Raw genomic sequence first — 27,301 nt, forward strand, 5'->3', positions numbered from 1 at the left:
ACCTGGTGGTTGTAAAATCTCCTGAGTCCAAAGTCTTTAAGTTTTTCTATGCAGCGTGTAAACTGAACCTGAGGTGTTGATCTATTTACCATTATTGCTCCACACTGCCATGCAGTGGCCATTTGAAAGAGGGAAATTTAAAAGAAATCACAAAGGCAGCATTTGGAACTAATTGACAACAGAATGGACATGTATTTTATCAGGTGTGGACTCTGACTCCAAGGAAAACGGGAAGCTATTTGAATTCCCAGAACTCCAAGATTCGGGGTAGTTTTTGTTTTAGTAGAATAGTTTCTTTATATCATATTACCATTGTTAGTGTCTGAAGTCCACGTGGGCTTACAGTTAGCTGTAAGCACCGCTGATAAAATATTATAGTTTTACTTTTTAGGTAATAGTGTAATAGAAGTTTATCCCCCCACTATTTTCTAACCTTCCTGGCAAGCGATTAAGACTCGCTCATAAAAGTCTATCAGTTCCGTTCAGTGGAGCCTTTATTTTTTATTTTTTTACTTAACTCACCATCTTCAAAAGAAGGACAAGGCCAAATGAGTTTAGTTGACACCTTTTATTACTTCACTCTTGACTAGTCAGTTCTGTAATTATTTTAACTTTGCAGTCACACCTGTGACAGCCCATTTTCTGTTAATGGGCCTTTTGTAAGACGGAAGAACAATCTCAGAACATGATAATGGGCCTTAGTTGTATGATAAGGCGGCAGGCCTGGATCTGACAGGCGCACACAAGAGAATGATCTTTGGCACACTTCCACCTTAAGTGAAAATATATATATATATAAATATATAAATTAATTGAGATCATCCTCTTCATGAGATGTGACCAGCACATGTGAGTTTTCCTTAGACTTCACAGTAATGTTGTGTTTTTGGGCTGCTGTTTGAGTCAATGTGGCTTCCGTACCTGTGAGGTCAGATCTCAGCCACCGCACAATCTTATGGGATTATTCCCAATTATCCCCAGCTCGTAGAGGATGGCCAGAGTGGCAAAGAGGATGTAGCAGAAGAGACAAACGAGTCCCAACTTCCAGTCCAACTTCCATCCGTTGATATGAATGGCCACAAAAAGGAAGACGATGGAAAGGAGGAGCGTGGCGGAAATGAAGACCAGTCCAGTGCTGTTGACCTCTACAGGGTTGTTGGTGTCCACAAAGGCCGTTTTGATGAACCATGGCAGGCCCAGGCACAGCATGTCAAAAACATTAGAGCCCACAATGTTGGACATGGCCATGTCAGCTTTCCCTGATGAACAGAAAACATGTTTACAGACTGGATTGAGGTCTCACTAAGATATATAAATGAATTTATTTTTGTACTTGTCATTTCTGAAATGGCTTCTGGGAAAGTGAGTCAGCAAAATGAATCGGTAATCAATAGTTCCCACTTAAATGTCTTTCAGCAGGAGAGCAGTGCCAAATATGTAGAAGGAGATAAGGAAGCACATTACTCTTAATTTTAATAATTGTTTTATGGCTCAAACTAAATGTGACTGACTCAGGATGCTCCTCCCAGTCTGCATGCCAAAGTGTCCTTGGGGCAAAATACTGAACCCAAAACTGCTGTGAGCATTGTAATTAGAGTCTGATGAGCAGTTTGGCAACTTGTATGGTAAACTCTGCCATCAGTGTGTAAATGTAGTGCAAATTGTAAAATGCAAGTCCATTTTACCACCAAACTATATTCAGGCTGGCTGTGAATTGCGTCTGTTAAATCGTGACACTGATGTTTACCTTCTCTGGCCACCATCACACTGGCTATGGTGTCGGGTATACTGGTTCCAGCAGCGAGGAGCGTCAGGCCCATAACTGTATCAGGGATGCCAAGGGTCTCGCCTGTGTAAACATAATGCAAACCCACAATCAAAGTCCACATCCAACACCGACATAGAGCTAGCTGTGGGGGTGAAAACAGCAGCCGATCTTTACTGTAGGTAAAGGGTTAATAAAATAATCACCACTATGGGGTTAATAAATAATCACTAGAGGCAGGGCTGTAGCAGGATTTTAGAAATACTGAGGTCAAAAGACTAAATTCCACAAGCAGAACCACGCCCACCTAAGAATATTTTCAATAAGCCACCAACTTAACTCTACAATGTGTTGACATTTGTATGTCCTGTAACGAGCTACTACATTATGTGCTAGGGAAGGGTGTGTAATTCTGGTGGATAATACTTCCTTACTGTCATTTTTAATTCATGTATTTGTTGAAGCCAAACCGCCAAATTAAGTCTAAGAATATTTGAACAAGTCTTACAAAACCCAACAGGTGTAATATCTGTAATCTTTAAATCCTTTAATATCACTATAAACCAGACGGATTTCCAGACATATTGCAAAAGACACGACCTTGTGTCCTGAATAGCAGGACATTATGGGGTAAAAAAATATATTTTCAGTAAATCCAGATTTTTTGAACACAGACGCAGGAACGTTTCCAACATTTTCAATGGCATACTGTTTGTTTGAGTTTTACCTGCTCGGTCTCATGCCTCCTCTTTCATATGACCAAACTCTCCTTCCACGTGAGCCTATCTGACGACTACGGGATAATAATCCCATTATAATCCAGTAGACCTACCACCGTCACATGATGAAGCTACCCCCTTTCGGCCTAATCCTAGGTCAGTTTGATGGCCCTGTGCCTGCTGATATTTCTGTACATGCACCCAGGGCTCACATGACTGTTGCCTTAAGGGTGAAACAGACTAATCCTGGTTATGCACATGGCCCACTGGAGCTACAATAACCCCCCTCTTAACGTTCCGGGAAAATGGCATCTCAGGAATTAGCCAGCAGACCAACATGTGATTCTACTCTGCAAATCTGACATTTTTTCTCACAAGTTTCATACACTTGTGATCAACAGAGGCTCTATAACCTGACACATGAGACTTACACCTGCAACTAAACTGAAAACACTGAGGAAATGTGCAGATTTCTCACCAGCAAAAGTTAAAACCATGATCTTACCGACAACAGTGACCATCCACACCAGCATGTACGTGAAACCTGAGATCCAGACCGCTGACATGAAGAAGGTTACCATGAACCATCCCTTCCAGAACCTTCTCCTGCAGTCAGGGATGGTCAGGAAGAGCAGAGTGATGATGGGCAGAGACAGAACCCAGATGATCCGTTTCAGGTCGCTCTCCGGCACGGCAAACACACTTTTATGCTCTGCTGGAACCCAAGCAGAAAAAAAAACATGTAATTAGTGGATTTGTATCACTTCATCAGGGGACATTTAGGTCAAATAAAGCAAGTGGATGTCACAAGATGGATACAGGGCATTATGTAGACGTGTGTTTTACCTTCAGGAATCTCATTGAGGCCATGGAGGCTGAGGGACAGGTGAGAGTACCCCGAGTCGTCCTGGAAGATCCCGCTGTCTGTTCTGGAGCGGCTGTGAATGCGGAGACTGGTTTCGTCGCTCCAGCCCATCAGAGGCTGCGTCTCAGTCTTCTCACCCGGTCCTTTACCCAGACAGGTGCAGCAGGGGCTCAGCTTCCTCAGGACAAACTCGCTGATGCGAAGGTCAAAGCACAGAACCACGATGTAGACGGCATAGACCAGCAGCAGACACGCAGCGTCGTACCTGGAAACAAAAACACACACTTTGAGCTTTCGACATTGATTCTTCACCTCGGGGACAGATATGAGAGAATGGAGCTTCAGAGAATTGAAAAGCCTTGCTTTTAAAAGATTTACCAAGGAAAACAAACAGTTCATAAATGACCTCAAAAAGTATCTTAATCAGTTGATTTAAATAAATATATATTGTAAATAATGAAACCCAATAGATAAAAATAGCTAATATACAAGATTGGGAGCATTTCTATTGCCTCTTAATGTCTCCACATGGCGATGTCTGAGCCGGAAGCTAACGATGCTAACATCGTTAACAGTGTTTACCTCAAGGGGAACCAGAGGATGGACACTGTTATCAGCAGTTTTTAGATACTATATAGTATAGTTTGGTTTTGAAATACTTTTTTATTTCACGGAATGATAATAAAGTTCTGCTTTTATGACACTCTATATCTTGATAATAACAAAGCTGTGCTATTTTTAAGCTATGTGCTATCACCAAAAGTTAGTAATACCAGTACATGTGTAAATCTTTCATAAACAAGGATGGGTACTGCAATTGCTGTGTTTATGATGCGACATTGTCTTATTTAAGGAACATTTATTGCGCTGTATGATCAGCGTGATAAATGTCAGTGAGTCACAGTACTGTACTGCTCTGTACTTGTTATGAGATCTGTTTAAATGGGTTGTTTTTAGTGTCACAAGACGCAATAAACAGGTGTATCTGACTCTGGCTTTTATAACCACGTTACATGTTGGTGCTGTAAGGTCACACTCAAACTCACCAGTACACCTTGTTATCAGAAATGATGGCAATAACAGCAGAAACACTGATGCCATATGCCAGGCAGTCCCTGAACAGTGGCCAACAGGTGAGGCGCCCGGCCTGATAAGGAAAACAAAAATACATTATTTACAGCTCACACAACACAGTGTTAAATAATTCTGCCGCTTTGACCCAGTAAAGGTACTGCTCTTACATATAGTTAGCCTTTGTCTGAATATTGCCAGTGTGTGATTGTGTCATAATGTACCATAGAGGCCAAGAGTCCACACGCGGCACAGATTCCTAGTAGGTTGTAGACCGCTGATCCCACAATGGTGCTGACCCCGATATCTCCCTTTGTCACAAACACACCTGACACAGATAAAAGGTCACGTCTTAGCTTTGAGGACAGGGACTACGTGGAAGCAAGGATGAAAAAGAAGTAGAGGAAATGTCGGCAGAGCAACTAGAGTGCTGAGATGAAAAAATGTCCCATAAGGCCACGGTCCTTTTCTGTTCCCAAAGAGTGGTAGAGTCAACTAGAGACTGCTACAACTAACATCAACATTGCTAGTTGTAAATAGTAATCCATGATTACCCAGAAAGGCTGTGACCAGTTCAGGTGCAGAACTTCCAGCTGCCATAAATGTGGCTCCGGCTACATCTTGAGACAGTCCGAGGCCTGAAAGAGACACATGAGACACAAAGAGAATATGACAATTTACACGGTGTGTACAAAATAACAGAAGCACCTGATTAAACACAGTCCAATGCAACAATAGCACAAACAACCTCTAAGGGCTATTTCTAAAGTATGGTAATGCATATTTTACTGGTATGTAATTTGTCTACCTCCTGTAAGTTTATTGGTTAAGTTTACAGCTTCTTGACAATTATTCCAATATTCAATCAAGAAAAAAAGCTGAATATTTGCTGGTTCCAGCTTCTTAATTGTGAGGATTTGCTGCTTTTCTCAGTTTCATATCATTTTGAACTGACTTTATTTCGGTTTTGGTCTGTTGGTCAATCAAAACAAGACATTAAAAGACATTCCCTTGGACTCTCTGGACTAGTGTTGGGCATTTATCACTATTTTTTTTTAGACTTTTCATAGCCAAATGATTAAATGATTCATTGAAAAATTACAGATTAACTGATGATGAAAAAGGGCATTAGTTTATTTTAATGCAGATGGACCACAGCCTGGTGAAAGTTATTTCCTTTCATTAAAATCCAACTAAAACACTGTTCAATCAGTCAAACAAACATATCATATTATGGACTTTTACTAAATCTGTCCACATATTTGTTTAGGCGTTCCTTAAGAGCTCTACAATATCTGTGCAGCCTAATCCTTTGCATGTAGTAGTAATCTTGTAAATCCTCATTATTCCCATAATTACAGTATATCACAGCATTACAGTTCACACGATGATGCAAAGCAAGGATGTGTCACTTACGTTCACTGATCAATTCCAAGGAAGGCAGAAAGTAATCGTCGCAGACTATCGCAACAGCCAGGAACATGTAGAAAATAAGCATGAAATAAATGACGAGGCCTCCATCCTTCCTCTCCTGCACCGTGAAGAAGCCGTCAGGAAACTCGGAGGACTGTGGTGAGATGCACTCAGTCTCATTCTCTGAAACAGCAGCACACACATGTCACTGACAAAACCCCAAAAAACAGCCCAAACAACCATGCTGTTGCTGGAGTAGCAGCTCTTAATGGCAGTTACACGGTATTTTCATGCCAATAAGACATGAGGATTACAGAACAAACACTGTCACAGCTGCTGAACCACAATTGATTACTCATACTTTGTAAAACAAGAAACCGTGACATTTATAATGACACACTTAACAGATTAGAATAATAAAACAAATGTATCTAGAATAAGAATGGGAGATTTTTAAAAACATGTACTAATAAAATAAGCAAAATCTCACACAATGATGATTCTTACCAAGAGCCCGACGCACCCTGGTAGAGTGGGTTTCCTGAGCTGTTTTTGCTGTAAATGACACAAGGTAGACTGTGCAATATAAAAATATTACAAATCCTAAAAAGTAAGGTATAAAATCTCTTCGATTCTTTTTGTGCAGAGCTGCAGGCCTGATTTTATTCATGGTCATTGGAGTCAATGAAGTAAAAAAAAAAAAATTAGCAAGTATTCCAAGGAGTCATATGTTTATTTACTCTAACAAGCTTGCAAAAAAAAATAAAAAATATTAAATATGGGCTGAAGCTGCTTGTAAGCACCGCATCTAACACTACACTACGACTACAAGCTGCAGAGAGAGAGAGGGATTATTGGGGCGAGAAGGCATCTTTTAAGGTCTGGTACTACCAAGAAGGGGGGGGGTCACGAGTTGCTAGTCATTCCAGTCGACTTGAGCACGCTCCAGCCTGAGGCACATCAGGGGTGTAGCCGTTCATGATAAACCCACCTTAACAAACACACATCTTTGATTGTGGAAAAGTATTTATTTTTCTTTCTGGTAACAGAAAAGACTGTATGCAGGGAGCTCTGCAAGTTAGACAGCAACTTTAACAACAATGCTTTGATGCTTATGATTATTACCAACCGGAGGGATAATTAATACTTTACATTAATGTTCATTAGTGGCTACAAATTAAGTTTCAGGAGTTATTTACCACGAAAAAAAACTATATTTTTAATCAGCTTTTAGCTTTCTGACAGGGTTTAGCAAATGCATTTAATTTTTGGTGACATGCTTATAAAACGAGGAAGAAATATAAAAATATAAGCATATGTGTGTGTGCCATAGAGGTCAAGGTCAAGCTTTCACGCTAGAGGATCACACACCCATATATAGAAATGTCAATATAGATGGATAGGCCAATCGCATTAGTGTTAAGGCTACTCTTGTTACCGTGGCAACGTTTTTAGTTTTTTTTTTTAGTTATAAGACGTTTGAGTTATCAAAAAAATAGTTATTAGTAAAAATAAAAATAAAATAAAAAAATAAAAGATAAGAAATATCTCAAGTAAGTTACTTGCTGCAAAATTTTTTTTTTTATTTAGGCATTTAGCCCGCTTTGAGTGACAGGTGGGAGTGACGTCATTTCCAAGATGGCGACCGGCGGAGCCACCCGTCTAAAGCTAAGTTAAACTTCACCAACACAACGGCTCTTTAGAAACCAGTGGTTGACGTCATGGAAACTAAGTCCATGTTATATGCAGTCCATGTTAAACAGTTTCCAAAGCTTAATAAAGCAGTAGTACTTTTAATCTCCCACCAGGCCAGCACGCCAAGTTACCCAAATCAAACACACCCAGGACATGGGCATGAACCACAGGTGCATCATGGGTCCAGCTAACACGTGTGTTTGACGCCTTTCTGCTGTTTGGAAGGAGAGGGTGAATGGACTGGTTATAATGGGAGAAAGAGGCTGAATGGACTGGTTATAATGGGACAGAGAGGCTGAATGGACTGGTTATAATGGGACAGAGAGGCTGAATGGACTGGTTACAGGCCTACTGGGAAAGAAAGGCCAAGGGGACTGGTTATATTATAGGCTGAGACGACTGAGGGGGGTCTTCGCATGCAGACAGGTGAACACAACACACTCACTCATAAACAGTGACACACTTGTTCATGGCTCTGACTCTCTTCTCAAACTGCACATATGCTTTAGTGCACCCCGTGGTGTCACCGATCATTGTCATAGTTCTGGACTCTTTTCATGTTAACTCTTATGAGGCTCGTTGTGCGGCCTGCAGCACTATATTTTAGCCTAACTGTGTTTTTTTTTTTTTTACTGAGATCACATTATTACATTTTAACAGACCTACGTTTTACACATTTTAACCATACTTTTGCTTTCTGATAAAACTATACTCTTTGCAACCCTGCATGATTTATGATTTATAACAGTATAGATGTGACAGTTAATTAACATTTAGGCTACTTAATAATAATAATAATAATAATAATAATAATAATAATAATAACTTTATTTATATAGCACCTTTTTAAAAACAAGGTTTACAAAGTGCTTCGACAGACAAGGCAGCAAAACGGTGCAATAGAAGAAACATTAAGAACAATCGTTAGGATAAAAATTAACTAAGAAACAAAATGAAATAACAAGTGACAATCAAATAAACGAACAAAATAAATAAAATCAAGTAAAATAGGTAAACATAAAATAGTAAACGAATATAAGATAAAATACTAAAACCAATTAAAAGGAAACATTAAAACGACGACATCACATAAAAGCCATTCTGTAAAAATGTGTTTTAAGAAGTGATTTAAAAGAGATTACTAATACTTACTTACTGACTTAATGTCAATAATTGTATTAAAATTGCCATAAAATGTAAAAAATGATATAGTGTGATATCCCACTTCTTTAGGGATATGAAATACTTCCATATAAGGAAAGAAAAGGTTCCATTGAGAACAGCAAAGGAAAATGAAAGCATCTACTACTTTTCATAAATATCCTCATGATGATATGAACATGAGAGGTACCTTGGCCTCCTCTCGTCTCCTCGTCTCCTACTTATATAAGTAACTTGCTCATATTACAACTCTTATTATAGGCTACACCCAACATGTAGACTATGGGGCAGAAAAAAGGGGTGTGGGGTGTGGGGTGAGACAGGGTCTGGGGCTTGTTGGGACATGCCCCAAGTTTTACCTCAAATACACAGACCAGGAAACATGTGTGCTCTGGAGACATTACACAGATGGACAGTCTGTCTTCCCTGCAGAGACAGAGCTTTAAAGGAAATAGTAAGCGTCTTTCCTTTTTTTTTGTCAATTGCTCTGCACTGAACTGATACAATTGCATGTTTTACATTAAGTAGCAGGTTGTGTGAATGCAAAGCGTAATGTCCTTGAGATTGCCAACAATATTCATTCCTTAAAAGTATTTTTGGCATTTTGATTATATTAGAGACCAGCATTATCTCTCCATTAGGTGGCAAATGTTTCTTTTGTTATGATGGATGACATTGAATCAAAACAGTGTTGTTTACTGTCAAATGATAGACATAAACATTGAGTAAATGGCGCCCCTGTGTGGTATAATGGGATTGGTTTCTTGTCTTTTTTTACAACACTTGTGAGTCACCTTGTAGTTTGACTTCTTTTTGACATTAAGGAAATGTGTAGGTTTGTGTGACCATCATGGATGTTATGGAGATCCAAAGTGTTTAAATAAATGTAATCATTAAATAAATAATCATATAAATTCAGACACAAATATGTAGCATAACTAGGAAATTGTGAAACAATCAATACATTTTTAAAAACTCAGCTTAAATCATGAGACTCAATTATTTTCTCAGAACTGAGTTTTTTATTCGATATCAGCAGTTTCAAAATAGCCTTTTTCTAGGGTCTACAAACAGAATTTCTGCCCAATTACCGTTTTACTTTAAACTGACGCTTTTCACTAAGTGGAGGACATCATTTTTGAGCGGACATAAAAAAAACTTTTTTATTTTAAATGTCTTGGGGCTACAGTATACTGTATATTTGTCTGTATTTATATATTACATTTTTTATTTAATAATGTCTTATGTATTTATTTATTTTTTAACATATTTAGCTTATAACATAACATGCACGCAGCATTCAGTTTTCTAATTACATTTATTGCATGGTATTTTTCATTGTTGGCCTATTTATTATCACCAGGCTAGCCTACAATATGGAATACTACTGAAATTACAAAATATATTTGGGACAAAATTGTCTGTATTCATGACATACAGTCAGTATATCACATATTATATCACCTCTCATTATTGACTGTCTTTGACCAGGAGATGTCAGCACTGAAGCAGAAAGAGGATATCTTTGAGAGGATATGTTTAAAAATGTGACTCCTAAAGTCACACCAATATGGTAGAATGTTTAAACAGAAAAAAAATAAAAAATCTCTGCAGTTAATATGATATTGATAGGGTTCAAATTGAGCTTTACTCTCTGCTGTGTTTAGTTAATTATTTCAGTTTCAGGAATTTAAGGGTCACAGCTGCACCTTTTGTTCCTGTTATCAAGAACTGTGGGTTGCAGCCAAACTAAGAATAAATACCAGGCTCTTTTTTTATTTACCGATTTTTGTCCCACTGAGATAAATTATTTAATCGTACATTCTAAAAAGGACGGTGCACTGCAGTGTGTGTGTGTGTGTGTGTGTGTGTGTGTGTGTGTGTGTGCATGTGCGCGTGTGTGTGTGTTGAAGAACTAAGGTAAATTAGCAGCTTGGCAAGAAACCTCTCCATCTCATTTGTCATTTGAAGCCTGTGTGTGTGTGTGTGTGTGTGTGTGTGTGTGTGTGTGTGTGTGTGTGTGTGTGTGTGTGTGTGTGTGTGTGTGTGTGTGTGTGTGTGTGTGTGTGTGTGTGTGTGTGTGTGTGCGCTTTCACTAGAAAGAAGATACAATGGAAACTCTGCAGTACCCTATTGATCTCAGTTGTCACTGTTATGTTAGCTCTGTGGACTAAAGCTCTCTTTAAGTGCTTCTAGGTATCTAAACACAAACACCTTTTATTATATGCTGTGTGCAATTTTAAGGTGATTCAAAAGTCACATTCATAATTTGTGTGTGTCTGTTGAAATGTGTGGCAGTCGGTCTTTCAGAGTAAAATACCACAAGGTAGAGAAGTAATACTTGTCAGTTGAGTTTTCACAACAGTGATCTCAGCCACAGAAATAGGGGAAGGAAACCAGCGCAACCAGCAGAACTGGTCGAGTTGCTTTGCTCATCCTTACATAAGGGGAAGTCAGCTGCTTTTAATAGTTTCTCAGGATTGTTCCTTGTTATTGACCTATGCCCATGAAAACTTATCATTTCCTTATCGCGTCTTGCCTTGTCGCATGCTGTTCCTTCGCTCTGGAAAACCAGCACAGGTCTGTGTGTTTTTGTGCACAACCACTTGTTGAATACCAGCACCCTGCCCTCTGAGAGGAGTGCTCAGTGTTCAAGGTTCAGGAAGATAACGAGAGGCGAGTGGCTGACGCATAGCTCGTGTCGTGTTACCAAACGCTCATATCAGATTACGGTAGACAGCAGCTTGGGTGAAACCAAAGCCGTGTTCAGAACGCTGTTGCTTGAACAAAACCAGGAACTGGGACTAACAAAGCAGTTTTGAAGAGGCTAAAGAGGCTAACAAAGGGCTTCTTCTTTATTTGTTTGTTTTTTGAAGACGAGCGTTACCATGGGTAAGAAGACACAACACTGTCTGCTGCTTTTGCTGTGTTTGTCAGGGCTTGTTCACTATTCAGCTGCCGTGGTGCTTTGGACGGCCGCGGTGGAAATACGCTATGCTAACAACAACAACGAGACTGTGGACAAATACTGTGAGTGTGGTGTGTACGGCCGCAACTCTCCCCTGGAGCAAACCTCAGGCATTGTTACGCTTCCCAGGGGAGACCCCAAAGGCTGCGGCTCAGATGCCGTCTACAACCGCAATTCCAGCTCCCCGCCTTGGATAGCCCTGGTTAAAGGGGCAACTGCACCTTCAGCGAAAAGATCAACGCCGCCAAGCGTCAAGGGGCAGCTGGCGTGGTGGTGTACAATGTGGACGGCAGAGGCAACAGCACCACTCACATGGCGCACTCGGAAGCAGGTGGTATCGTGGCCATCATGATCAGCAACTATCAGGGCATGGAGATCGTGCGGTTGGTGAGCAATGGGACAGATGTGGAGATGTTTATTTACGTAGGCAGCCCTCACGGACCCTGGATGGACACATACTGGCTTTACTTCCTGTCCATCGCCTTCTTTATCGTGACGGTCGCCTCCATCGCCTACTTTGTGTTCATCTCTGCAAACCGTCTCTACAGCATGAACAGGCACAAGCGCGAGGAGAGGAAGCTGAAATCTGAGGCCAAGAGAGCGATTAAGCGCCTGCAAGTACGCAAACTCAAGACGGGGGATGAGGAAACCACCTCAGACTCCCACATGTGTGCCGTGTGTATCGAGTCCTACAAGGCAGGGGAAGTGGTGACGGTGCTGACATGCGACCACATCTTCCACAAAGCCTGCATCGAGCCCTGGCTGCTGCAGAGGAGGACCTGCCCCATGTGTAAGTGCGACATCCTGAAGGCCCTGGGGGTCGAGGAGGAAACAAAGGAGAGCCTGTCCGCCGAGACCCCACCAGAGGTCACTGTGATCACAGTGACGGGAGGAGAGCCCATGTACGAAGTCCCACTGACTGACCCAGTGAGCCCCGACCCGGACAGACATCAGCATCTCTATGACAACAGGGCCTTCGAGGCAGACTCTGAGGCTGGGAGGAGATGAACAACAGCAACGGGAACAAAAAAACGGCAACAAAACCAAGACACGGGCAAATTCCCTGTTTTCTTTAAATAGATATTTTTTTGTTGGGATGCGCCGAACAAGCACGATGGAATCACACAAGAATGCTCCAACAGGAAATGAAGGCACGCTAAGATTTTCAATAAAAAAACATCCAAGGATTTTAAATGTGTAATGGACCTTGTGGTAATTAGCTTGGATGACACTACCTTTACTCTGTCCTGGTGCGAGTGTGTAAATATGGGGTGTGTTCATAAAGTGTCCTTTAGATGGTTAGAATATTTTTTGTTGGGTGATGCCAGTGGCAAATTTCTGCTTTGCATAGTAGACACACCAGCTCGACTCTGGACAGGGAAAAAGTAACAAGCATTTGAATATCTGTCAGGGCCAAATGTCCTCCTAACAAATAGCTCACTCACAATTGACAATTGTATATATATTCTGCTCTTTTTAAATTGGAGTATGATTTTTCTATTGCTGTTGTCAGGCTGGATTCACAAACACACCCTTATGAACACACCCTGAACGGGAGAATGCAGCATGACACACTTTGCACTAGGATGAGTGAATAACATCACCTGAGGGGCTGGGACTCTTACACAACGTGGACTGTAAAAAAAAACATCTTTGCCACGTATGAAATAGGAATTTTCCAGTCCTTTTTAATAATTTGTTGGCTTCCAGCTGCTCTTGAGAATGTAGCAATGCAATAAATGTCATAAGAACTGTTGATGATATGCCGCCCAAAAATCTTATCTTGACTGTTGGCTAGGGGAAATTATTTTTATGTGAAATGGATTTTGGAAATGACGTTTATTGAGATCTATTTATCAATCATGTCGAGTTCTGTCTGTTAGTATAGATGAAATGCATAATTAATGTATAGCCATTTTCCTGCTCTAAACAGCTGATTTTCATGTGCAATCACAAACAGTTGTTCTTGAATATGTCTTCCAGGACTTTCCTTTGAACTATTTGGAATGGTGTTTTATTCAATTCCCATTGTCTACCTCTGAACTCTAACATGGCTAAATAATGATTCTTGCAATTCTCAGATTTAGTTTGTCCCTCAGTAGACTATTAACCCTAAATATTTGTTTCTAACTTTGGTTGCTAGTGGGAATATGCTGATTACGGCACTTAATATATTTTTCTATATTGGATCATTTTCACCACTGTCTTACAGATTCAAGGAGTCTTAAATTGCTCTGTACAAATGAATATTACTCCCTGTATTGAATCACATTGATGCTTATTAGAATGCAATAAATCCCTCAAAATGAGGCCTACTTTACGAGCATATGTAATTTTTAAGATCAGTGTTTTTGCGTGTGTGCGTGTGCGTGTGTGTGTGTGTGTTTGTGTTTGTGGAGTACATGGTTGTGCACGAGTGTGAATGTGCAGGTGTGTTACTTTTCATCAGGCAGGTCGATGTGTTGAGTTGTGTCTCACTTTCAGAGTTATGGTGTCGTTTCCCAATAACTGTGGGTGAGGAGTGAAACTGTAATTACTTCTGCACAGGTGGGAGCCGATCCGCACACACCTTGAGCTTGAGCTGGATAATCATTTTACCACATAAGTAGGGCCTGACCGAGCAAGCAGAGGTATGCAGCTGTATGGCAGTGGAATAGAAATATCTTTTTTTTTTTTTTTTTTTTATTATCCTTCCATGATGTTTTAGAGAATGAAAGTTTAAGGCTTCTTTTGAAGTATTGTGAGGATGGACACATTTTTTTTTAACTCAGTCAGGACTTGAGGGTTGTGTGAACAGCTGATTGTAACCTCTTGAAATGAAGTATGTCTTCAGTGTGGACATAAATTGAGCAGATTTTTTCATTTAAAGGATTTTAAGAGGCCTGAAATAATCCAATATTTCACAGAAGAGAAGCAAAATCAGAAAATGATATGCACCTCCAATACTGAATTCTTAATTGTTTGTCTTCCCTCAGGATGGGAACCACTGCTCTACAGCTTCCTGTCACACTCCATACGTATTTGGCTATCATTCATTTACTCACAATCATCCACAATATTTTAGATTTTTGATAATAATCCTGTACCAAGGTGCCTAGTCTATCTAGGTCTGAGGCCCCTATGGTCAGAGGCTCTTAGGCACCGGCCCCATTGACATGCTTGGTAATTCATCCCTGCTCTGATGGCCCTTCAATGTTTTTGTTTTTATTTTAATAATAATTTCTCATTTTAACATCCTGTCAAGTCTCAAAATCTCCACAAGGTGCCCAAGAACTGAAGAATTTATCACTGCACCATGAGAGCGAGTTTTTAAAAAGTCTGTGTGTATATGTGTGTGTGTGTGTGTATGTGGGAGGTCGAGGCATGTGAGGATGGATATGATTAAAGGTGTAGAAGCTAAAGCACGTACAGAAACACTACTTTCTACCAAAGGCACTACAGTCTTGGTGTTCCTTCTCCCCACCGAGGACTGTGTGCAGTGGATTTCAGGCCAGCGCTGTGAGCTCAGCATTCATAGGTCAGATGGTTATAGTGGTATCACAGCGAGACAGAGAATCAATACTGAACTAACTGGCCGGGCTGGGAACAACTGGCATGCCCCCGGTTAGAGGCACGCTCTGCTCAGCGGTGGCGCTCCTCTGATTTATTACAGTTGTTAAGGAGAAAATTGAGTCAGAAGGTTTTCATTTAATGGCATACTAGTCTGTGGCTGGACTCTAATACCGCACTTGACCTTCAGTTCCAGATAGGAATCAAACAGTGGAATTAACTACTGTAGTGGCCCGAGAGCTTATCTGCTGCTGTACCTTCTAATCACAGTAAATATCTGGTGTTTTCCACGGCGACGGACCGACCTGGAGGCTCGGGACTGAATAACAAATACAGGAAGTAGGGCTACGTTTTGTGGTTAAATAAACATGAAGACGTTGCTTTGGGTTCAGGCTGCAGGCCCGTGCTCCAGTCTGTCCCTGTGAATGTTTATGGCGGCCCTGCACCACCACCTGCTGGGGAAAATCCTTATTTGCAATGAATTTGAATTCAGTCCCTGCAATCAAAGGTAGACGTGGTCACAAGCTCCAGTCCCATCCTTTCATTTTTGGTCTGAAGGTATCCGGGCAATTTCTTGCTTGAGTGGAATAACGGAGTAATAAATCATATCATAATGAAATATAATACTTCACTTTATACTTTAATGACTCAGCTGAAAAGTTCTGTCTGTATGTCTGTCTGTCTGTGTGCTCCATCCCTCTGCTGTGCAGCTTCAGCAGAGCCAAAGAAAGTCTTTCTAATTAAATTACAGGAGTTGGTCTCGTCTCGGGCTCTGTTGTCCCAGACTGTCTGAGTAATTACCTTAATGAAGGAGGGAAATTTGATTACAAGAGTGCAGTAAGAAATAAATTAATCCATTTAGTCAGTAAGTAAAACATCAAATATGTCTTTACTCTCGCACATAAAACATCAAATATGTCTTTACTCTCGCACTGCAAACCCAGACTGTCAGATCAAAAGCTCTGATATATATAAATATATATAATCTCCTTCTCCACATCCTTAAAGTTTAATTTGGTCAGATATGAAGTACAAATATTTGGTATACTAGTCACAACTCCTTTTTGGCCCAGCAGGGTTTATGTCTTTTGGCCAATCTGTTCCCATTATGAGGGGGAGACTCTGGCTCTTTTATGAAATAAAATGAATAGCTTCTGACTCCGTACTTTCAAAGCAGGGATTGTTTACTGCCAGAATTATCTAATGCAGAAAGGTCAGCTTCACGTTTTCCTGCATAATAATACCACCACAGTGTTTCAAGGTTTGTCCAGGTGAGGTGTCTTAGCTTCGGCTTGATGTTTGTCATCCTTTCCTTCCTCTTGTTGTTCTTCTGGCAGATCAGATAGCGCTGAGTGCACGGGACAAAACAAGTCGCATCCTGTGCCATTGTTGAGACAGGACAGGGCGGCTGTCCTGTCTCGTCCTTTGACATGTCGGCCGGCTCACCTCCACCGTTGCTCTCTTTTCCCTGCTGACAGACATCAAAAGAGCACGCATGTGAGGTTAAAGGGAAAGAGAGGATGTCCGAGGAAGAAACACCTCTTCCGCTCTGACTCAATGGCAGAGGAAGGAAGTGTTGGTTCAAGAGGCCGTATTAGAGGTCTTACAAAAACTGGGCCTTTTGTATTTTCTTTTGTATCACTTCTTCCAGTTTGAACCCATTATTCATTTTAAAGTGCTGGATCTGGTTCTTTGTAGCTGCCAAACGGGCTGCAATGATTAAAAGTCTGCCATCTACTGGAGAAAATTAAAAGAGACATTATGCTAAATAAAGGAAAACTTCATCACTCATGATACTCTGGACAGGTTTCAGAGCTTGATTTCTCGTCCCCATGTGGTTTTTTTTTACACTTATGTGTATATTCTTGTGTATATGGTGGAGGTAGCGGTTATATATATATATATATATATATATATATATAGCATTAGTAGGTTATAATTTGTCTTTGTCCTGCAGAAATTTATAGTCGGTTATTCAATTAGTCAATTATTTCGATAATCATTTAATTTGTATATAAAGAGTCCAGTTATTATGCTTTCTCTAGAATTTTAAATGTAAAGATTGGTTGCTTTTCTTTATTTTATGTGACAGCAAACTGAATATTGTTGGGTTTTGAATTTTAATTGGCTGAAAACAAGCTAATTGAAATATGCTGCTTTCAAAAACCAAACTATTAACTGAGATAATTATCAAGGAGCTTAAGAGATAATGACAATAATTGTTAGTGACAGCCCTACTTATATTTTTAATCCTAATCAATAGTAATAATGGTTGCCCCCCCCCCCCCTTTTATATTTTTGTCACTTCCTGCTGTGTTGTGTGGGACACGTGGTATTCCCTCCTGCTGGTGCAGATTCCAAACATTCCCAACATTTGTGCATGTAATTACCTCATTCCTCCTACTCCAATATATCTGTCATCTATATCACACACACACACACACACACACACACACACACACACACACACACACACACACACACACACACACACACACACACACACACACACAAACACACACACATCAGAGAGAAAGGGAGAGAGAGAAAGATAAAAAGAGAATCTCTGTGTGTCTCAAGAGAAACCCACCTTTAAAGCAGAAAAGGTCTGAGGAACACGTCTCCATTCACAATCAGACAAAGTGATGTCTCAGCACTGAGCCCACATCCGGCCCTCTACTTATGAAACCTTTTTTTAAAGTTTAAATCCAGCCAATACATATCCTGTGTGGTCTTCCCCATCAATACTCCTATTTGTATATACTTCACGGAAATGATTTGTCAGCATTCTCAACGATTGAGCTGTGTACCATCACGGGCTAGAAAAATATCCTGTTGTCTTACTCTGAATGTTGATGGCCCGAGGCAAGGCCTCAACCAAAGTTTCCTCTCCAGAAGAAACTGCCATTCAGCACAGTTTGACAACACGAATCAATGATCAAGCTGCTTTTCATCAACTCCCGCTATTTTCTGTAATTTTATTCATGCACATCTTACCGGAGGCTCACTTCTCAGAAATGTCAATAGTTTGTGAAAGTGGGCACGCGTGTGTATGTACGTGTGTATGTGTGTATGTGTATGTGTCTGTGTGTGTATGTGTGTGTGTGTGTGTCGTGCTCTTTCCCAGCAGTCCATCCATCCAGTCTGATTAACTCCTCTTGTGTCCTGTTGCCCGCAGCGATTAATTAATGACCCATTTGCTTAATTGCAAAGGAGCTAGCAGGACAAAGAGAAAAGCAACAAACGGCGTCGTGTGGGGATTTGAGGGGGCGGCGGGGGGTAATGTTTGTGTTATGAATCTGACGTTAAAGGGGGGGGGAGAGCAGGTGAGGAAGAGTTGGGAACAGCTAGAATGAATGTCAGATGAAACATTTAAGGGCTGTGCACAAGAGTGTGAGCGGCAAATATAGGCTACAAGCTGCGGCGTCCCTCTTGTCTTTTCCTGTCGGCCTTGTCTTTTTCTGTCCCGTTGTGTGTGTGTGTGTGTGTGTCTCCGTTCCTTTGTGTGCGCGTGTTTTATGTGTGTCAGGTGTGACACAACAGAAGCGGCAGGTTCTTCTCGGTCTCTCTTTTCTCTGTCATCCTGCCGAATGTGCTTTCCTGGACGCAGTATCACATTGTCAACATCACCCGTTCACTCCGACCATCTGCCACTAGGCCTGCCTGGGCTTCCCTATACACAGTTTGTCCACAAGCTGTGGCTGCCATTTGGTTTACCAATAAAAGTCACTCCAAGGTTTGTCCTACTTTTGTTTTGTACTAGAAGGGTCAATGCTAGGACACGGCTCAACTTCAGCTGCATTTTTAAAGATATAGTCGCTACAACTGGAGCGGACTTGATGCAGATGGAGAGTTCCTCATCCTTTTTAGAATGAACAGAGAGATGTTTTCGTTCCTCTTTGCATTTATATAATATTTCTGTTAGTAGATTATATGTTTGATACTAAAATATAAAAGAAGGAATGAATAACTAGGAAGGAGTATTTATTATTTTCTATAATTAAGAGCTTGATGTGAAGAAAGAAGTCATATATTTTGTCAAAACAGACTCATTATATTCAAGAGTTGTTAGGCAGAATTTAAATAATTGCACCAGGCAGACTATTGCAACTGGACTATGATTTAATTAGTGATTTGTAATGAAGTAATAACCTCAGTCGTCAGGGTAAAACTGTGAGCTGTAAACTCAGTTGAAGCCGTTTTCCATTTCGAGGCCTGGTTTGATGAATTGTATAGTACAGTATACATGACATCCTACAACACATTTGTCTTTGTAAGCACTCCACTCTCCCCAGTCTTCTTTCTAGTTCATCTCTAGGCGCCTTTATCTGTGCATTCTGTGTCCGCCACGTGTTTCCTTTACCAATACCAGGTTTCTCTGCATTTACATTCATGCCAAGTCACCTTGCCAGGGTGGGTCATGTCCGCTGGCTTATGTTGATATATATACAGCAGATGCTTTCACGTTGTGAAATAATAAACTATGGAAAGTGGATGGGGAAACGGAAAGAGAAGGGGGGAGGATGATACGGTAATGTGGGAGGAATAGAAGGAGGCTGCAGCTCTGTTTCAATCTGGAGGACAAGAAGGCACAGAAGAAGTTTAGATGTTAGTAATAAGATTGTGAAATGTCTCCACTGTAGAGAATATCAGGGTCAACCACACTTATCATCATACAAATAGCCGCCCTCGCAAACCATATCATTTAGATGTTCTAGTGTTGAATGTGTTGCATAACGTTTCATTGAGTTACAGATAATCACAAGGTTCATATGTATATTGTACTTACAGCCAAAATAGAATGGAAAATCAGCTATTTTTCAGTATCTTTGAACTTTTCACTCCAGGAACGTTAATTGCAACATTTTGGTTGCTTAAAAATGTGTCAATCAGCGTTTCTTTTCTTCTTAGCTCCAGCTTCCTTAGTGACACAATAAGGTTGCAAAGGCTGCGAAAGACCAAGATGAGTCGGACAAAATGACGAACTTGAGGCTTCAAACGGCAGCCCTAAAACCAATGGGTTACGTGACACTCAGTGCCTCCGCCTCGTATAAACAGTTTATTTAATTCACACAGTTCTGGCCTCGACTCAAATCTGTTCATTATGTAGTTCAGCTCATGTTTTTTGATCCCTTTTAATAATAATAATAATAATATATTTTGTGTTTTGCCCGACCTCCATATCTCGCTTATGGAAACAACATAATCATCATATTGGTTCCTCATGACCTTTTACTTTTATGTTGTGCAATACCATTTTACAAGCGCTAGCAATCACATGGCCATCAGATGAGCTGCAGGCAGCAAACCTAACTCTGAGATAAGATCCTGAATGATATAAGTGTGGGCGTGACCTCTTTTCTTTTTTACGGTTACATACTTGTATGCTGAGACACTGTTTACAGTGCAAATCAGCTGACAAAGAGTGTATCATCTGCATTAAACGGACTGAGTTCAGTTGTGGTTTTAATGTTTATTTCACCTAAAATAAAAAATATATATTTTAAATTCTAGCTTTGGAGTTTGATATGTAAGACGGGATATGTGAGGTTTATAATGTGTATTTGGACAGTGCAAATACGCATTACTAAGTGCGAGTAAACTTTTGTTTTTAGGCTCTATTTTTCCAGGATATGTCCTAAAATGACACTTCACACTTAACACTAATATCACAAAATCGGGAGCAGTTGGCCGGGCCTCGGGGCTGCCGGAGGGGCCTTGGCTTGCTCGTGTATCTTAAGCTGACCTCTGATCAGCCATTCTGGATAGTAGCATGTGCATACACAGACCCCCACAAATGAAATTCATGAGCATGTTACCAATATGTTATTGTTCCATAGTTTCAATTTTCTATGTATTGTCTTTGTGTCTAAATTAACCAAATGTGCAGGCTGTTTGCAACTCTTTTAGTTCTTGCTGGCAAATCCACACAATGTATTTTGTCTTTTGTGAGAGAAGACAAAAGGTGTTGTTGTAGCTAGAGGAGAATAGAAGGCTTTGTCCTGACTTTCTATATGTGCAGGCATGAGTTACATCCCAGTGAAGCTTCCTTTGTCCAAGCAATGGGATAGCTGGTCTGTGGCTGAGCTGAGGCCTAGCGGCGGTGGGTGGGGGGGGGAGGGAGGGAGGGACGTGGAGGTGGAGGTGGAGCTGGGAAATGGATCCGAGTCCCTGGCTTCAGGTAGGGTCATCCAGAACACCATGTGACGTTGCGTAAACAAAGAGGATCTCGGCCTCGGGCGGGAGGAGGATTGTTACGCCGCTGAGAGAGAGACAGAGGGGAATCACTTGACAAAGTTTGTTTGCGTTCACCCTCTTCAAACTTCAGCCACGGCTCTTTGTGAGAGTTTCCTGTGTGGTCTAGACTGAGCCGGGATTTGTGGTTTAGGTGAGGTGAGGTTAGGATGTCACCAGGGGAATATCATGAAGCTCTTACTCAGTTTCAGATGTAGTGACACGACTCTTTTTTAATAAGGATACCTTTTGTCCTGATTTAGAAAGTTGATGGAAAAACAACTTTTGCTTTGTCGGGTTGTAAAATTTAAATCTGTGTGGCTCAATCAGATTTCCCCCTGAAGACGGCACTTGCAGTTTCTATTCAGCGAGCCCTCTTAATTCATACGAAAGACTGATCACTTACTTTCTGGAAACGGCTGCAGAGCATCTGGACCCCAGTCCATTTATTAACAACAAATTAACATTTACAACTGACTTGATGAATTGTGGTCAAAACCCCTTTATTAATAACGTATTACCATATAAAACTGCAGACATGATGGCTTTTTAGAAAATGAGAAACCATCGCGTCCACACTTGTAAATGTCAATAGGCTGTTAATAAATGGATTTTTGGAACAGATGCTTTGCAGCTCTTTTCCATAAGTTAAATGGTCCAACAGTTGATGATGGGAGGACTCTTTCTGATGAATGGAAGGAATAGCAATAGTTTGTTACATAACTCTTGTTGCATATAAAGCCTCATCCAGCAGCTGGCTAGCTTAGCTTAGCACAAAGACTCAAAACAGGGGGAAACAGCTAGCCTGGTGTCCAGTGGTTGCAGAATCTGAACAAATAGTTTTTGCATGACGCCCAATAAGATGGCAAATTGTCATTAATATGCTATTAATTAATAATGTATACATATATAAAATAAGCAAATATAACATGTTAGTTAATGAGCTTAAGAAGTATTGTTTGAAAGATTTTGTTACAGTAGAACAGAGCAGGGCTAACTTTTTGTCTGTGTTTTTCGTCTTTATGCTAAGCTAAGCTAATGGGCCGCTGGCTCCAGCTTCATATTTATCCTACAGACATGAGAATGGTATCAATCCTCTCATCTATTACTCTCTGTCAGAAAGTGAATAATCCTCCCAAATATCAAACTATTCCTTTAAGGTGACACTTGAAAAGATAAACAGGTGTCATGCTGCAATACGTATTTATTTAACCATTAACAGTGACATTAGTTTTGACTTGTACACCTGTTATTAAAGGTGTACAGAAAGTGCTACCAACTTGATTTGGACACAACATTAACACAGATAAAACACCCACACTCACACCTTTTTCCTCTCTCTCTCTCTCTGTCTCTCTCTCTCTTGATCCTCCTTGTAAATAAATGTAATTTACTGCCACTGAGCAGAGCGGTCCCTCGGAGTTCAGGCACGGCGAGCTCAACTAAATCAACGTCGACTGCAACAACAGCTCTAACAGCAGGTTGGTCATCGAGGAACTGCTCGGAATACAGGATCAATGAGAGAGAGAGAGAGAGAGAGAGAGAGATGGCTTACCGAAGGGGGAGGGATACACTCCCTTCACCTACATGCATGAACACACACACACACACACACACACACACTCACTATGGTGACTCTTTTCTGTTAGTCAGAGACTACGAGGGTCCCCCGCACAGAAATAGACGCCATGGCTCTCCACGCCTCTTGATTACTGCTTTAGATCTCAGCAGGTGAAGGACAATATTGTTCAGGCATTGAATGGGAAACCCAGTTACCCCCCCCCCAGTCGAACCTCACATTTGCATTTGTTTCTTGCCTCCCTGAGCTCATACCTTTTCTATCTCTCTGCACTGAAATCCCCTAAGAGAATATACACACTGGCTTCATCATTCGTATTTTTGAATTGGAAACCTTCTCCTGAGGGAATTTGTATACGTTGATCAGCTTTAATTGTGTGTGTGTGTGTGTGTGTGTGTGTGTGTGCGTGTGCGTGCACGTTGCACTAAATGAGTGTTTGTGACTGGCCATGTGAAGTGATGTGTGACGCCGATAACTGAGGGCTATGATGGGATAATTTCCCTGTGAGTGACTGGGCCAACGCGTCACTCTCTTCAGGCTCTCGATTCCTCGCCCCCTTCGACTCAACGTCGGTGTGTGTGATGTATCATGTGTGTTTGTATGAGTGTGCGTGTGTGCGTGACTTGTGTGTGTGTGTGTGTGTGTGTGTGTGTGTGTGTGTGTGTGTGTGTGTGTGTGTGTGTGTGTGTGTGTGTGTGTGTTTGGAGGGTTAAGAAATGGGCCTGTCAGAAGTGAATGATCAGACTAATCAGGCGGAACACAGCAGACAGCAGGATTAAGACACACTGGAGAGAGAAAGCCCAAATATAGCCTGGGTCAACACACACCTCACGCTAGGTGTGTGTGTGTGTGTGTGTGTGTGTGTGTGTGTGTGTGTGTGTGTGTGTGTGTGTACTGTAGACCCAGTCTTGTGATGTCCCATGATAGGGCCTTTTTTCCCCCATTTAATCGCTTTACAGTGTTATGACAGGGGAGTCTCAAAAAATCCACTTTTTCTTTGTGTGGCGTCTTGTCAGGTGGGAGTTTGAAAGGCACACTCAAACACGCACCTACAAATCTGCAGAAGCATTTACACCGACATCCAGCTATTATCTCCCTTTTCAATTGGACAGCCCGTTTGATCCCCCCCTGCCAGTTAACAAAACCAGACAAACCGGTTTACCAGCAAGGCCCTTAAAGGCATTAACTGTTAAGCAGAATGAGTTGTTTTGGAATAAAGCTTGACACATTGTTTACCTCCCATAACAATCAAATCCATTTAACATAACATCAGCAGAGGAGACAACAGCCTGTGTTTATCCCTTCCATCTATCCATTTAGTTATCCAATCACTGATAAATGTACATTCTCGTGCGCTCAATTGCTCCGACAAACGTTGAGTGTTGCTTTGGTTTGTAATGCGTCGGTATAAAAAACAATCATCAATATTAATGGCCACTCTATTTGGAGATAATGCCCACATTCATTATCATCCATTAATGTTTGTTTACCTAATTTGATCGGGCTATAACCTCCACAAAGGCGCATCATGCACTGCTCGACATTGTTTATGTGAGGAGGCCTGAAAGGGTGGGAGCTAACAGAACTGAAAGTCAAACACACCCTGCCAAAGTTAGTCATATTAGCTGCTATTTCCAATCAGTGGCGTGCTACAGAGCTTCTCATGACACCGCCGGGGCTAACCTTTTTATCATATTTCACATCATGTTGTGATCATTCACCTCATTACACTTCCAATCAGACTCGCACAGCATTGCCAAACCGTGTGAATCCAATTTTTCATTTCTCTTTTTTCGCGTTATTTTTCTCGTTCGGCTCTTTCTTATCCCCGTGGCTCGTCGTTCTTCCCTCTCTCCTCCTCCTCCTCCTCCTCCTCCTCCTCCTCTCGCGGCTGTCTCCTTAGAGCTGCTCTAATTAAACACAGGGTCGTGGCGGTACAGAGTCTTACAGCCGAGCAGAGGAGAAAGGCTCTAATTCCAGCTCTCAGGATGGAGCTGTGACACACAATGGCCCTGCCATCCTCTCTGCCCCCTGTAAATTCCCAACTGAAAGCCCTCTCCTCAGGCAGCTTTTTAATAGGCCTCCCCTCATCCAGCGCACACGCCCACGCACACATAACACATGCATAAGCACACGCAAACACACATGCACCTATGAAGCAACAGTACACACACACACACACACACAAGCCATTGGCCCCCTGTGTGTGTCTGTCACTTGTGCTCCAGCTCACACTGCTTTGGGCTTTTTGAAGTGCTCCTAAGGCCAGTCGACAGCCTTTTTACTTAGCACATCATGCAGAGGCCCAAACTGCTAAGCTAAGGCTACTGCTCCAACTAGCCGGTATTGTAAGAGCAGCACTCAAGGGCAGACTGTCAGGGACTAAAGGTTCTTGGCCATTTTCTCCACATGCTGAGGCTTTTAAAAAGCACTTGATGCACAAAGATTTAGCATGACAAAAGGTAAGGTGAAAGCAGCCGGTCCTGAATGGATGCAGGTTTGGGAAATTGGGTTCAGGTTTGTGATTTTTTTTTTTTATTTTTTTTGAAAGAAAAGTAAAGCTGAAGTTAGATTTTTATGTTGTAGAACGACAACCCTCCACTTCATATCAATAATTCCAATTTGGCTGGTATTTGTTTTTTTTTTAAGGTAGACTAATATATTGTTGTTGCTTTTGAATTTTTCTCATCAAATTTGTCAATCAAATTCAGACATTTTTTTTTTAATCTGACTCTGGTCTGTGGAGAATAGTTTTATATTTGTCATTCAAAAGAACTCCGGTGATGATTTTTGATTTTTGTTATTGTAATAAAAAATCCAACAAAAAAACAAAATAGAAAAATGAATTATTTGTATGTAAAGTATTGCTTGTGTAGCCACAGTCTGATCCAGCGTATTCCTCTGTGCTGAAGACCTCCAACTTTAAATACAACAAAAAAACTGATCCGAGTGTTGCACAATCACACTGGCTGTCATGCTCCGTCATTACCACGAACATGGACACTGTAATCTGTTTTGAGTCAATCCCACTGTAAATACTCACCACACTACACCGAATGTGTATTAATCCAAATATGGAACTAGCCCTTGAAAATGCAATGTTTACTTGAACTTTTCAGTCAATTTACTAAAAACTAGGGTGCTTACATTTTTCAAGAAGACTCCTGAGCCTTTTTTTAAATTAAACTTTAATATTTGTGACACTCTTTAAAGATTTGAATCTTCAGCAGGAACAAATGGACTCCTGGCTCACTGCCACAGACAGACTAAGGATGCCAAAGTAGTGAGAAATGGGCTTTTCCATTGGATTTGTTATTATACTTCTCATCCTTAAAGGGTTACTGTAACTTCGATAGGTACCGTCATGTGATACGATTTTCCAGAGCTATATTTAGAGAGAGGAGAATGACTGAAAGCTTCTTTTAGGTTCTGTGTGGGTATGTGCTGTTGAGGATGGGAGGGTGGCGCTAAGCCGTATCCTGTAAGTCCAGGGTATTGGATCGTTTCTGATGTGTTTTTGCCCTGAATGATAATTCTGCCTGTTGGAAAGACTAAGGGGTTGTTGTGCAACATCTTGGCACTCGGCTCTTCCCTCCTTTCCGGGCCATCTTCTCCCCTCCGTCACTCTCTGTCCTCGCTCCTCTCTTTCCTTCCAGCTACCCTCCTTCGGTCCTCTTCGCTCTCCTCGGAGGGCCGGAGAATGCCCTTAAGCAACACAAAGACACAGTGTTCAATCAGGGCGGTAAGGCTCGGAGAGAGCTCATCTGCTCAGTGTGACGCCCATTACGTATTGATCGGGACTCTGTGTAGGGCAGCGACGGCACGTTTGTGTTTGTATCTATATAGATGAAGAGGAGGGAGTTGTTGGCCTCGGTGTGTTGATCTGATTTCTTCTCAATGATAAACAAGGTTGGTTTTTTTTTGGGGGGGACGGCGGTGGAGTAGGGGACCGAAAATGAGGCAGCTGATACAGCAAAGCCCGCTCGTGAAATCTCTCTGTGCTGATGTGTGTGGACCATAAGCCCATTGATCTGGAGGGAGAATTAATTTGTTGTGGCACTAATGCAGGAGGGAGCTTACTTCATGTTGTTAGCCAACGTCAGATCCGAGCTATGTTCAATTAAACCCGGTAACAAAAGCAGGTCGCTGCACTTACAACTGCCCCATATAATCTCAGCCACGGGACGCGGTTACATCGCAGTATTGTTGTAATTCACAGGGCTCGTCTTCGCGCAGGTGTGCTCTGATGAGTAATTCATGTCTGATTGCATTATCTCCATCT

At 41.3% G+C, this 27,301-nt stretch overlaps 2 protein-coding genes across 2 annotated transcripts; one reads left to right on the forward strand and one right to left on the reverse strand.

Annotated features, from left to right (window-relative positions):
• Positions 1-883: 883 nt before the first annotated feature.
• On the reverse strand, positions 884-6,503 carry slc24a5 (solute carrier family 24 member 5). Its single transcript, XM_054619354.1, has 9 exons — positions 6,341-6,503; positions 5,837-6,016; positions 4,975-5,058; positions 4,645-4,748; positions 4,396-4,496; positions 3,331-3,614; positions 2,990-3,196; positions 1,748-1,849; positions 884-1,259 (listed from the first exon to the last, which is right to left on the reverse strand). The coding sequence occupies exons 1-9, from the start codon at positions 6,501-6,503 to the stop codon at positions 937-939; spliced, it is 1,548 nt and encodes a 515-aa protein (XP_054475329.1). The 3' UTR covers positions 884-936.
• A 4,695-nt stretch (positions 6,504-11,198) lies between these two features.
• Positions 11,199-13,966, forward strand: LOC129104001 (RING finger protein 148-like). Its single transcript, XM_054614650.1, is given in 2 exon segments — positions 11,199-11,860; positions 11,863-13,966. Coding segments are annotated over 2 exon segments (1,086 nt in total). The 5' UTR covers positions 11,199-11,577; the 3' UTR covers positions 12,666-13,966.
• The last annotated feature ends 13,335 nt before the right edge of the window (positions 13,967-27,301 follow it).

The sequence above is a fragment of the Anoplopoma fimbria genome, chromosome 2 (genome assembly GCF_027596085.1).
Source record: "Anoplopoma fimbria isolate UVic2021 breed Golden Eagle Sablefish chromosome 2, Afim_UVic_2022, whole genome shotgun sequence".
Classification (NCBI taxonomy): domain Eukaryota; kingdom Metazoa; phylum Chordata; class Actinopteri; order Perciformes; family Anoplopomatidae; genus Anoplopoma; species Anoplopoma fimbria.

Coding starts and splice junctions, on each gene's coding strand:
- slc24a5 (XM_054619354.1), bottom strand. CDS start 6,503: ATGAATAAAATCAGGCCTGCAGCTCTGCACAAAAAGAATCGAAGAGAT. Junction 1,850..2,989: donor GTGGATGGTCACTGTTGTCG/GTAAGATCATGG, acceptor ATGTTTACACAG/GCGAGACCCTTGGCATCCCT. Junction 1,260..1,747: donor TGTGATGGTGGCCAGAGAAG/GTAAACATCAGT, acceptor TCTGTTCATCAG/GGAAAGCTGACATGGCCATG.